The 13,584-nt window shown below is 49.7% G+C and overlaps 1 protein-coding gene across 1 annotated transcript in view; it reads right to left on the bottom strand.

The window, feature by feature from the left end:
• Window positions 1-13,073, bottom strand: part of SFXN5 (sideroflexin 5) — a 345,747-nt gene extending 332,674 nt beyond the window's left edge. Inside the window, exon 1 of the mRNA XM_069745104.1 lies at window positions 12,894-13,073. Within this exon, the coding sequence (XP_069601205.1) occupies window positions 12,894-13,037 (144 nt within the window). The 5' untranslated portion in view covers window positions 13,038-13,073. The remainder of the gene's footprint in view (window positions 1-12,893) is intronic.
• Window positions 13,074-13,584: the final 511 nt, after the last annotated feature.

Raw genomic sequence — 13,584 nt, 5'->3', positions numbered from 1 at the left:
GACAGTGCACATACTGGTCTATACTGGTGGACAGTGCACATACTGGTCTATACTGGAGGACAGTGCGCACATACTGGTCTATACTTGTGGACAGTGCACACATACTGGTCTATACTGGAGGACAGTGCGCACATACTGGTCTATACTGGAGGACAGTGCACACATACTGGTCTATACTGGTGGACAGTGCACATACTGGTCTATACTGGTGGACAGTGCACATACTGGTCTATACTGGAGGACAGTGCGCACATACTGGTCTATACTTGTGGACAGTGCACACATACTGGTCTATACTGGAGGACAGTGCGCACATACTGGTCTATACTGGAGGACAGTGCACACATACTGGTCTATACTGGTGGACAGTGCGCACATACTGGTCTACACTGGTGGACAGTGCGCACATACTGGTCTACACTGGTGGACAGTGCGCACATACTGGTCTATACTGGTGGACAGTGCGCACATACTGGTCTATACTGGTGGACAGTGCGCACATACTGGTCTATACTGGTGGACAGTGCGCACATACTGGTCTATACTGGTGGACAGTGCACATACTGGTCTATACTGGTGGACAGTGCGCACATACTGGTCTATACTGGTGGACAGTGCACATACTGGTCTATACTGGTGGACAGTGCACATACTGGTCTATACTGGTGGACAGTGCACACATACTGGTCTATACTGGTGGACAGTGCACATACTGGTCTATACTGGTGGACAGCGCGCACATACTGGTCTATACTGGTGGACAGTGCACATACTGGTCTATACTGGTGGACAGTGCACATACTGGTCTATACTGGTGGACAGTGCACATACTGGTCTATACTGGTGGACAGCACGCACATACTGGTCTATACTGGTGGACAGTGCGCACACACTGGTCTATACTGGTGGACAGTGCACATACTGGTCTATACTGGTGGACAGTGCACACATACTGGTCTATACTGGTGGACAGTGCACATACTGGTCTATACTGGTGGACAGCGCGCACATACTGGTCTATACTGGTGGACAATGCACACATACTGGTCTATACTGGTGGACAGCGCGCACATACTGGTCTATACTGGTGGACAGCGCGCACATACTGGTCTATACTGGTGGACAATGCACACATACCGGTCTATACTGGTGGACAGTGCGCACATACTGGTCTATACTGGTGGACAGTGCGCACATACTGATCTATACTGGTGGACAGTGCGCACATACTGGTCTATACTGGTGGACAGTGCACACATACTGGTCTATACTGGGGGACAGTGCACATACTGGTCTATACTGGGGGACAGTGCGCACATACTGGTCTATACTGGTGGACAGTGCACATACTGGTCTATACTGGGGGACAGTGCGCACATACTGGTCTATACTGGTGGACAGTGCACATACTGGTCTATACTGGTGGACAGCGCGCACATACTGGTCTATACTGGTGGACAGTGCGCACATACTGGTCTATACTGGTGGACAGTGCACATACTGGTCTATACTGGTGGACAGCGCGCACATACTGGTCTATACTGGTGGACAGTGCGCACATACTGGTCTATACTGGTGGACAGTGCGCACATACTGATCTATACTGGTGGACAGTGCGCACATACTGGTCTATACTGGTGGACAGTGCACACATACTGGTCTATACTGGGGGACAGTGCACATACTGGTCTATACTGGGGGACAGTGCGCACATACTGGTCTATACTGGTGGACAGTGCACATACTGGTCTATACTGGGGGACAGTGCGCACATACTGGTCTATACTGGTGGACAGTGCACATACTGGTCTATACTGGTGGACAGTGCGCACATACTGGTCTATACTGGTGGACAGTGCGCACATACTGGTCTATACTGGTGGACAGTGCGCACATACTGGTCTATACTGGTGGACAGTGCACATACTGGTCTATACTGGGGGACATTGATCTGCACATACTGGTCTATACTGGGGGACAGTGCGCACATACTGGTCTATACTGGTGGACAGTGCACACATACTGGTCTATACTGGTGGACAGTGCACACATACTGGTCTATACTGGGGGACATTGATCTGCACATACTGGTCTATACTGGAGGACAGTGCACACATACTGGTCTATACTGGTGGACAGTGCACACATACTGGTCTATACTGGTGGACAGTGCACACATACTGGTCTATACTGGTGGACAGTGCACATACTGGTCTATACTGGTGGACAGTGCGCACATACTGGTCTATACTGGTGGACAGTGCGCACATACTGGTCTATACTGGTGGACAGTGCGCACATACTGGTCTATACTGGGGGACATTGATCTGCACATACTGGTCTATACTGGAGGACAGTGCACACATACTGGTCTATACTGGTGGACAGTGCACACATACTGGTCTATACTGGTGGACAGTGCGCACATACTGGTCTATACTGGTGGACAGTGCGCACATACTGGTCTATACTGGTGGACAGTGCACACATACTGGTCTATACTGGTGGACAGTGCACATACTGGTCTATACTGGTGGACAGTGCGCACATACTGGTCTATACTGGTGGACAGTGCGCACATACTGGTCTATACTGGTGGACAGTGCGCACATACTGGTCTATACTGGTGGACAGTGCACACATACTGGTCTATACTGGTGGACAGTGCGCACATACTGGTCTATACTGGTGGACAGTGCGCACATACTGGTCTATACTGGTGGACAGTGCACATACTGGTCTATACTGGAGGACAGTGCGCACATACTGGTCTATACTGGTGGACAGTGCACATACTGGTCTATACTGGAGGACAGTGCGCACATACTGGTCTATACTGGAGGACAGTGCGCACATACTGGTCTATACTGGTGGACAGCGCACATACTGGTCTATACTGGTGGACAGTGCACATACTGGTCTATACTGGAGGACAGTGCGCACATACTGGTCTATACTGGTGGACAGTGCGCACATACTGGTCTATACTGGTGGACAGTGCACATACTGGTCTATACTGGAGGACAGTGCGCACATACTGGTCTATACTGGTGGACAGTGCGCACATACTGGTCTATACTGGTGGACAGTGCACATACTGGTCTATACTGGTGGATAATGCGCACATACTGGTCTATACTGGTGGACAGCGCACATACTGGTCTATACTGGTGGACAGCGCGCACATACTGGTCTATACTGGTGGACAATGCACACATACTGGTCTATACTGGTGGACAGTGCACACATACTGGTCTATACTGGTGGACAGTGCGCACATACTGGTCCATACTGGTGGACAGTGTGCACATACTGGTCTATACTGGTGGACAGTGCGCACATACTGGTCCATACTGGTGGACAGTGCGCACATACTGGTCTATACTGGTGGACAGCGCACATATACTGGTCTATACTGGTGGATAATGCGCACATACTGGTCTATACTGGTGGACAGTGCACACATACTGGTCTATACTGGTGGACAATGCACACATACTGGTCTATACTGGTGGACAGTGCACATACTGGTCTATACTGGTGGACAGTGCGCACATACTGGTCTATACTGGTGGACAATGCACACATACTGGTCTATACTGGTGGACAGTGCACACATACTGGTCTATACTGGTGGATAATGCACACATACTGGTCTATACTGGTGGACAGTGCGCACATACTGGTCTATACTGGTGGACAATGCACACATACTGGTCTATACTGGTGGATAATGCGCACATACTGGTCTATACTGGTGGACAATGCACACATACTGGTCTATACTGGTGGACAGTGCACATACTGGTCTATACTGGTGGATAATGCGCACATACTGGTCTATACTGGGGGACAGTGCGCACATACTGGTCTATACTGGTGGACAGTGCACATACTGGTCTATACTGGTGGACAGTGCACACATACTGGTCTATACTGGTGGACAATGCACACATACTGGTCTATACTGGTGGACAGTGCACATACTGGTCTATACTGGTGGACAGTGCACACATACTGGTCTATACTGGTGGACAGTGCACACATACTGGTCTATACTGGTGGATAATGCGCACATACTGGTCTATACTGGTGGACAGCGCACATACTGGTCTATACTGGTGGATAATGCGCACATACTGGTCTATACTGGTGGACAGCGCACATACTGGTCTATACTGGTGGATAATGCGCACATACTGGTCTATACTGGAGGACAGTGCACATACTGGTCTATACTGGTGGATAATGCGCACATACTGGTCTATACTGGTGGACAGTGCGCACATACTGGTCTATACTGGTGGACAGTGCGCACATACTGGTCTATACTGGTGGACAGTGCACACATACTGGTCTATACTGGGGGACATTGATCTGCACATACTGGTCTATACTGGTGGACAGTGCGCACATACTGGTCTATACTGGTGGACAGTGCACATACTGGTCTATACTGGTGGACAGTGCACACATACTGGTCTATACTGGGGGACATTGATCTGCACATACTGGTCTATACTGGGGGACAGTGCGCACATACTGGTCTATACTGGTGGACAGTGCGCACATACTGGTCTATACTGGTGGACAGTGCACACATACTGGTCTATACTGGGGGACATTGATCTGCACATACTGGTCTATACTGGGGGACAGTGCGCACATACTGGTCTATACTGGTGGACAGTGCGCACATACTGGTCTATACTGGTGGACAGTGCACACATACTGGTCTATACTGGGGGACATTGATCTGCACATACTGGTCTATACTGGTGGACAGTGCACACATACTGGTCTATACTGGTGGACAGTGCACACATACTGGTCTATACTGGTGGACAGTGCACATACTGGTCTATACTGGTGGACAGTGCGCACATACTGGTCTATACTGGTGGACAGTGCGCACATACTGGTCTATACTGGTGGACAGTGCGCACATACTGGTCTATACTGGGGGACATTGATCTGCACATACTGGTCTATACTGGAGGACAGTGCACACATACTGGTCTATACTGGTGGACAGTGCACACATACTGGTCTATACTGGTGGACAGTGCGCACATACTGGTCTATACTGGTGGACAGTGCGCACATACTGGTCTATACTGGTGGACAGTGCACACATACTGGTCTATACTGGTGGACAGTGCACATACTGGTCTATACTGGTGGACAGTGCGCACATACTGGTCTATACTGGTGGACAGTGCGCACATACTGGTCTATACTGGTGGACAGTGCGCACATACTGGTCTATACTGGTGGACAGTGCACACATACTGGTCTATACTGGTGGACAGTGCGCACATACTGGTCTATACTGGTGGACAGTGCGCACATACTGGTCTATACTGGTGGACAGTGCACATACTGGTCTATACTGGAGGACAGTGCGCACATACTGGTCTATACTGGTGGACAGTGCACATACTGGTCTATACTGGAGGACAGTGCGCACATACTGGTCTATACTGGAGGACAGTGCGCACATACTGGTCTATACTGGTGGACAGCGCACATACTGGTCTATACTGGTGGACAGTGCACATACTGGTCTATACTGGAGGACAGTGCGCACATACTGGTCTATACTGGTGGACAGTGCGCACATACTGGTCTATACTGGTGGACAGTGCACATACTGGTCTATACTGGAGGACAGTGCGCACATACTGGTCTATACTGGTGGACAGTGCGCACATACTGGTCTATACTGGTGGACAGTGCACATACTGGTCTATACTGGTGGATAATGCGCACATACTGGTCTATACTGGTGGACAGCGCACATACTGGTCTATACTGGTGGACAGCGCGCACATACTGGTCTATACTGGTGGACAATGCACACATACTGGTCTATACTGGTGGACAGTGCACACATACTGGTCTATACTGGTGGACAGTGCGCACATACTGGTCCATACTGGTGGACAGTGTGCACATACTGGTCTATACTGGTGGACAGTGCGCACATACTGGTCCATACTGGTGGACAGTGCGCACATACTGGTCTATACTGGTGGACAGCGCACATATACTGGTCTATACTGGTGGATAATGCGCACATACTGGTCTATACTGGTGGACAGTGCACACATACTGGTCTATACTGGTGGACAATGCACACATACTGGTCAATACTGGTGGACAGTGCACATACTGGTCTATACTGGTGGACAGTGCGCACATACTGGTCTATACTGGTGGACAATGCACACATACTGGTCTATACTGGTGGACAGTGCACACATACTGGTCTATACTGGTGGATAATGCACACATACTGGTCTATACTGGTGGACAGTGCGCACATACTGGTCTATACTGGTGGACAATGCACACATACTGGTCTATACTGGTGGATAATGCGCACATACTGGTCTATACTGGTGGACAATGCACACATACTGGTCTATACTGGTGGACAGTGCACATACTGGTCTATACTGGTGGATAATGCGCACATACTGGTCTATACTGGGGGACAGTGCGCACATACTGGTCTATACTGGTGGACAGCGCACATACTGGTCTATACTGGTGGACAGTGCACATACTGGTCTATACTGGTGGACAGTGCACACATACTGGTCTATACTGGTGGACAATGCACACATACTGGTCTATACTGGTGGACAGTGCACATACTGGTCTATACTGGTGGACAGTGCACACATACTGGTCTATACTGGTGGACAGTGCACACATACTGGTCTATACTGGTGGATAATGCGCACATACTGGTCTATACTGGTGGACAGCGCACATACTGGTCTATACTGGTGGATAATGCGCACATACTGGTCTATACTGGTGGACAGCGCACATACTGGTCTATACTGGTGGATAATGCGCACATACTGGTCTATACTGGAGGACAGTGCACATACTGGTCTATACTGGTGGATAATGCGCACATACTGGTCTATACTGGTGGACAGTGCGCACATACTGGTCTATACTGGGGGACAGTGCACATACTGGTCTATACTGGTGGACAGTGCACATACTGGTCTATACTGGTGGATAATGCGCACATACTGGTCTATACTGGGGGACAGTGCGCACATACTGGTCTATACTGGGGGACAGTGCGCACATACTGGTCTATACTGGTGGACAGTGCACATACTGGTCTATACTGGTGGATAATGCGCACATACTGGTCTATACTGGGGGACAGTGCGCACATACTGGTCTATACTGGGGGACAGTGCGCACATACTGGTCTATACTGGGGGACAGTGCGCACATACTGGTCTATACTGGTGGATAATGCGCACATACTGGTCTATACTGGGGGACAGTGCACATACTGGTCTATACTGGTGGACAGTGCACATACTGGTCTATACTGGTGGATAATGCGCACATACTGGTCTATACTGGGGGACAGTGCGCACATACTGGTCTATACTGGGGGACAGTGCGCACATACTGGTCTATACTGGGGGACAGTGCGCACATACTGGTCTATACTGGTGGATAATGCGCACATACTGGTCTATACTGGGGGACAGTGCGCACATACTGGTCTATACTGGGGGACAGTGCGCACATACTGGTCTATACTGGTGGACAGTGCACATACTGGTCTATACTGGTGGATAATGCGCACATACTGGTCTATACTGGTGGACAGTGCGCACATACTGGTCTATACTGGTGGACAGCGCACATACTGGTCTATACTGGTGGATAATGCGCACATACTGGTCTATACTGGAGGACAGTGCACATACTGGTCTATACTGGTGGACAGTGCACATACTGGTCTATACTGGTGGATAATGCGCACATACTGGTCTATACTGGAGGACAGTGCACATACTGGTCTATACTGGTGGACAGCGCACATACTGGTCTATACTGGTGGACAGTGCGCACATACTGGTCTATACTGGAGGACAGTGCACATACTGGTCTATACTGGTGGATAATGCGCACATACTGGTCTATACTGGTGGACAGTGCGCACATACTGGTCTATACTGGAGGACAGTGCACATACTGGTCTATACTGGTGGATAATGCGCACATACTGGTCTATACTGGTGGACAGCGCACATACTGGTCTATACTGGTGGACAGTGCGCACATACTGGTCTATACTGGGGGACAGTGCGCACATACTGGTCTATACTGGTGGACAGTGCACATACTGGTCTATACTGGTGGATAATGCGCACATACTGGTCTATACTGGTGGACAGTGCGCACATACTGGTCTATACTGGTGGACAGCGCACATACTGGTCTATACTGGTGGACAGTGCACATACTGGTCTATACTGGTGGATAATGCGCACATACTGGTCTATACTGGAGGACAGTGCACATACTGGTCTATACTGGTGGACAGTGTGCACATACTGGTCTATACTGGAGGATAATGCACATACTGGTCTATACTGGTGGATAATGCACATACTGGTCTATACTGGTGGATAATGTGCACATACTGGTCTATACTGGTGGATAATGCGCACATACTGGTCTATACTGGAGGACAGTGCACATACTGGTCTATACTGGAGGACAGCGCACATACTGGTCTATACTGGTGGACAGTGCGCACATACTGGTCTATACTGGAGGACAGTGCACATACTGGTCTATACTGGTGGATAATGCGCACATACTGGTCTATACTGGTGGACAGTGCGCACATACTGGTCTATACTGGTGGACAGTGCACATACTGGTCTATACTGGTGGACAGTGCACATACTGGTCTATACTGGTGGACAGTGCGCACATACTGGTCTATACTGGTGGACAGTGCACACATACTGGTCTATACTGGTGGACAGTGCACATACTGGTCTATACTGGTGGACAGTGCGCACATACTGGTCTATACTGGTGGACAGTGCACATACTGGTCTATACTGGTGGATAATGCGCACATACTGGTCTATACTGGAGGACAGTGCACATACTGGTCTATACTGGTGGACAGTGCACATACTGGTCTATACTGGTGGATAATGCGCACATACTGGTCTATACTGGTGGACAGTGCGCACATACTGGTCTATACTGGTGGACAGCGCACATACTGGTCTATACTGGTGGACAGTGCACATACTGGTCTATACTGGTGGATAATGCGCACATACTGGTCTATACTGGAGGACAGTGCACATACTGGTCTATACTGGTGGACAGTGCACATACTGGTCTATACTGGTGGATAATGCGCACATACTGGTCTATACTGGAGGACAGTGCACATACTGGTCTATACTGGAGGACAGTGCGCACATACTGGTCTATACTGGAGGACAGTGCACATACTGGTCTATACTGGTGGACAGCGCACATACTGGTCTATACTGGTGGACAGTGCGCACATACTGGTCTATACTGGTGGACAGTGCGCACATACTGGTCTATACTGGTGGACAGTGCGCACATACTGGTCTATACTGGAGGACAGTGCACATACTGGTCTATACTGGTGGATAATGCGCACATACTGGTCTATACTGGTGGACAGCGCACATACTGGTCTATACTGGTGGACAGTGCGCACATACTGGTCTATACTGGTGGACAGTGCGCACATACTGGTCTATACTGGAGGACAGTGCGCACATACTGGTCTATACTGGTGGACAGTGCACATATACTGGTCTATACTGGTGGACAGTGCGCACATACTGGTCTATACTGGTGGACAGTGCGCACATACTGGTCTATACTGGTGGACAGTGCACATACTGGTCTATACTGGTGGATAATGCGCACATACTGGTCTATACTGGTGGACAGTGCGCACATACTGGTCTATACTGGTGGACAGTGCGCACATACTGGTCTATACTGGTGGACAGTGCGCACATACTGGTCTATACTGGTGGACAGTGCACATACTGGTCTATACTGGTGGATAATGTGCACATACTGGTCTATACTGGGGGACAGTGCGCACATACTGGTCTATACTGGGGGACAGTGCACATACTGGTCTATACTGGTGGATAATGTGCACATACTGGTCTATACTGGGGGACAGTGCGCACATACTGGTCTATACTGGGGGACAGTGCACACATACTGGTCTATACTGGTGGACAGTGCACATACTGGTCTATACTGGGGGACAGTGCGCACATACTGGTCTATACTGGAGGACAGTGCACACATACTGGTCTATACTGGAGGACAGTGCGCACATACTGGTCTATACTGGTGGACAGTGCACACATACTGGTCTATACTGGTGGACAGTGCACACATACTGGTCTATACTGGTGGATAATGTGCACATACTGGTCTATACTGGGGGACAGTGCACACATACTGGTCTATACTGGTGGATAATGTGCACATACTGGTCTATACTGGAGGACAGTGCACACATACTGGTCTATACTGGTGGACAGTGCGCACATACTGGTCTATACTGGTGGACAGTGCGCACATACTGGTCTATACTGGTGGACAGTGCACATACTGGTCTATACTGGTGGATAATGTGCACATACTGGTCTATACTGGGGGACAGTGCGCACATACTGGTCTATACTGGTGGACAGTGCGCACATACTGGTCTATACTGGGGGACAGTGCACACATACTGGTCTATACTGGTGGACAGTGCGCACATACTGGTCTATACTGGTGGACAGTGCACATACTGGTCTATACTGGTGGATAATGCGCACATACTGGTCTATACTGGTGGACAGTGCACATACTGGTCTATACTGGGGGACAGTGCACACATACTGGTCTATACTGGAGGACAGTGCGCACATACTGGTCTATACTGGTGGACAGTGCACATACTGGTCTATACTGGTGGACAGTGCGCACATACTGGTCTATACTGGTGGACAGTGCGCACATACTGGTCTATACTGGTGGACAGTGCGCACATACTGGTCTATACTGGTGGACAGTGCGCACATACTGGTCTATACTGGTGGACAGTGCACATACTGGTCTATACTGGTGGACAGTGCACATACTGGTCTATACTGGTGGACAGTGCACACATACTGGTCTATACTGGTGGACAGTGCGCACATACTGGTCTATACTGGTGGACAGTGCACATACTGGTCTATACTGGTGGACAGTGCACATACTGGTCTATACTGGTGGACAGTGCACATACTGGTCTATACTGGGGGACAGTGCGCACATACTGGTCTATACTGGTGGACAGTGCGCACATACTGGTCTATACTGGTGGATAATGCACACATACTGGTCTATACTGGAGGACAGTGCACACATACTGGTCTATACTGGAGGACAGTGCACACATACTGGTCTATACTGGGGGACAGTGCACACATACTGGTCTATACTGGTGGATAATGCGCACATACTGGTCTATACTGGGGGACAGTGCACATACTGGTCTATACTGGTGGACAGTGCACATACTGGTCTATACTGGTGGACAGTGCACATACTGGTCTATACTGGTGGACAGTGCACACATACTGGTCTATACTGGGGGACAGTGCGCACATACTGGTCTATACTGGTGGACAGTGCACATACTGGTCTATACTGGTGGACAGTGCACACATACTGGTCTATACTGGTGGACAGTGCACATACTGGTCTATACTGGGGGACAGTGCGCACATACTGGTCTATACTGGTGGACAGTGCACATACTGGTCTATACTGGGGGACAGTGCACACATACTGGTCTATACTGGTGGACAGTGCACATACTGGTCTATACTGGGGGACAGTGCGCACATACTGGTCTATACTGGTGGACAGTGCACATACTGGTCTATACTGGTGGACAGTGCGCACATACTGGTCTATACTGGTGGATAATGCGCACATACTGGTCTATACTGGGGGACAGTGCACATACTGGTCTATACTGGTGGACAGTGCACACATACTGGTCTATACTGGTGGACAGTGCACATACTGGTCTATACTGGTGGACAGTGCACATACTGGTCTATACTGGTGGACAGTGCACATACTGGTCTATACTGGTGGACAGTGCGCACATACTGGTCTATACTGGTGGACAGTGCACATACTGGTCTATACTGGGGGACAGTGCGCACATACTGGTCTATACTGGTGGACAGTGCACATACTGGTCTATACTGGTGGACAGTGCACACATACTGGTCTATACTGGTGGACAGTGCACATACTGGTCTATACTGGGGGACAGTGCGCACATACTGGTCTATACTGGTGGACAGTGCACATACTGGTCTATACTGGTGGACAGTGCGCACATACTGGTCTATACTGGTGGATAATGCGCACATACTGGTCTATACTGGGGGACAGTGCACATACTGGTCTATACTGGTGGACAGTGCACACATACTGGTCTATACTGGTGGACAGTGCACATACTGGTCTATACTGGTGGACAGTGCACATACTGGTCTATACTGGTGGACAGTGCACATACTGGTCTATACTGGTGGACAGTGCGCACATACTGGTCTATACTGGTGGACAGTGCACATACTGGTCTATACTGGTGGACAGTGCACACATACTGGTCTATACTGGTGGACAGTGCACATACTGGTCTATACTGGGGGACAGTGCGCACATACTGGTCTATACTGGAGGACATTGATCTGCACATATAACCCGGATACCTCCACATACTATGTCAGTCACGCCTCTTTCCCCGCCTCTTACCTGATAGCCACGCCCACACATAGTAAAAAGCACCAATCTTGGACGCGATCGGCTTCCGTACAGCCCACCCTTTCTCAGATTGACAATGAAGACAACCAATCAAACGCGTCACACCAAGACGCGGGGGTGGAGCCAACTGTCAAAACACAGCGCCCCCCAGTAAGGGGATGTGTCATCTGCAGGTGCCGGCACAGGAGAGCGGTGTGCGGCCACCTTACCTGCTGGAACCGCGGTCTCCCCAGGACGAACGGAGGATCGTCCGCGGCCATGTCCACTCTCCGAGATGTGCTGCTCTCCCCCGCCGCGGGCGGTGCCGGGAGTTGTAGTCCTGGCGGGGAGTCCCCGGCTCCTCCTGCCCTCATCTCTCGGCTGCTGCCGCTTCTCGGGAACGAAACCGGAGTGTCGGCTCCTCCCCTCGACGTGTGACGTCAGACGCGGGCGCACTCTCTAGGAATTATGGGATCTGTAGTGTTAGTGTCCATATGTGATACTGCAAGAAGACACTGTGAATATACTCACCCTCTGCTATACCCCAGAGCTGCACTCACTATTCTGCTGGTGCAGTCACTGTGTACATACATTACATTACTGATCCTGAGTTACGTCCTGTATTATACCCCAGAGCTGCACTCACTATTCTGCTGGTGCAGTCACTGTGTACATACATTACTGATCCTGAGTTACCTCCTGTATTATACTCCAGAGCTGCACTCACTATTCTGCTGGTGCAGTCACTGTGTACATACATTACTGATCCTGAGTTACATCCTGTATTATACTCCAGATCTGCACTCACTATTCTGCTGGTGCAGTCACTGTGTACATACATTACTGATCCTGAGTTACCTCCTGTATTATACTCCAGAGCTGCACTCACTATTCTGCTGGTGCAGTCACTGTGTACACACA

Source organism: Ranitomeya imitator, chromosome 1 (assembly GCF_032444005.1).
Source record: "Ranitomeya imitator isolate aRanImi1 chromosome 1, aRanImi1.pri, whole genome shotgun sequence".
NCBI lineage: Eukaryota > Metazoa > Chordata > Amphibia > Anura > Dendrobatidae > Ranitomeya > Ranitomeya imitator.
Note: the sequence above shows the minus strand (reverse complement) of the source record. Positions and strands in the feature narration are given on the sequence as shown.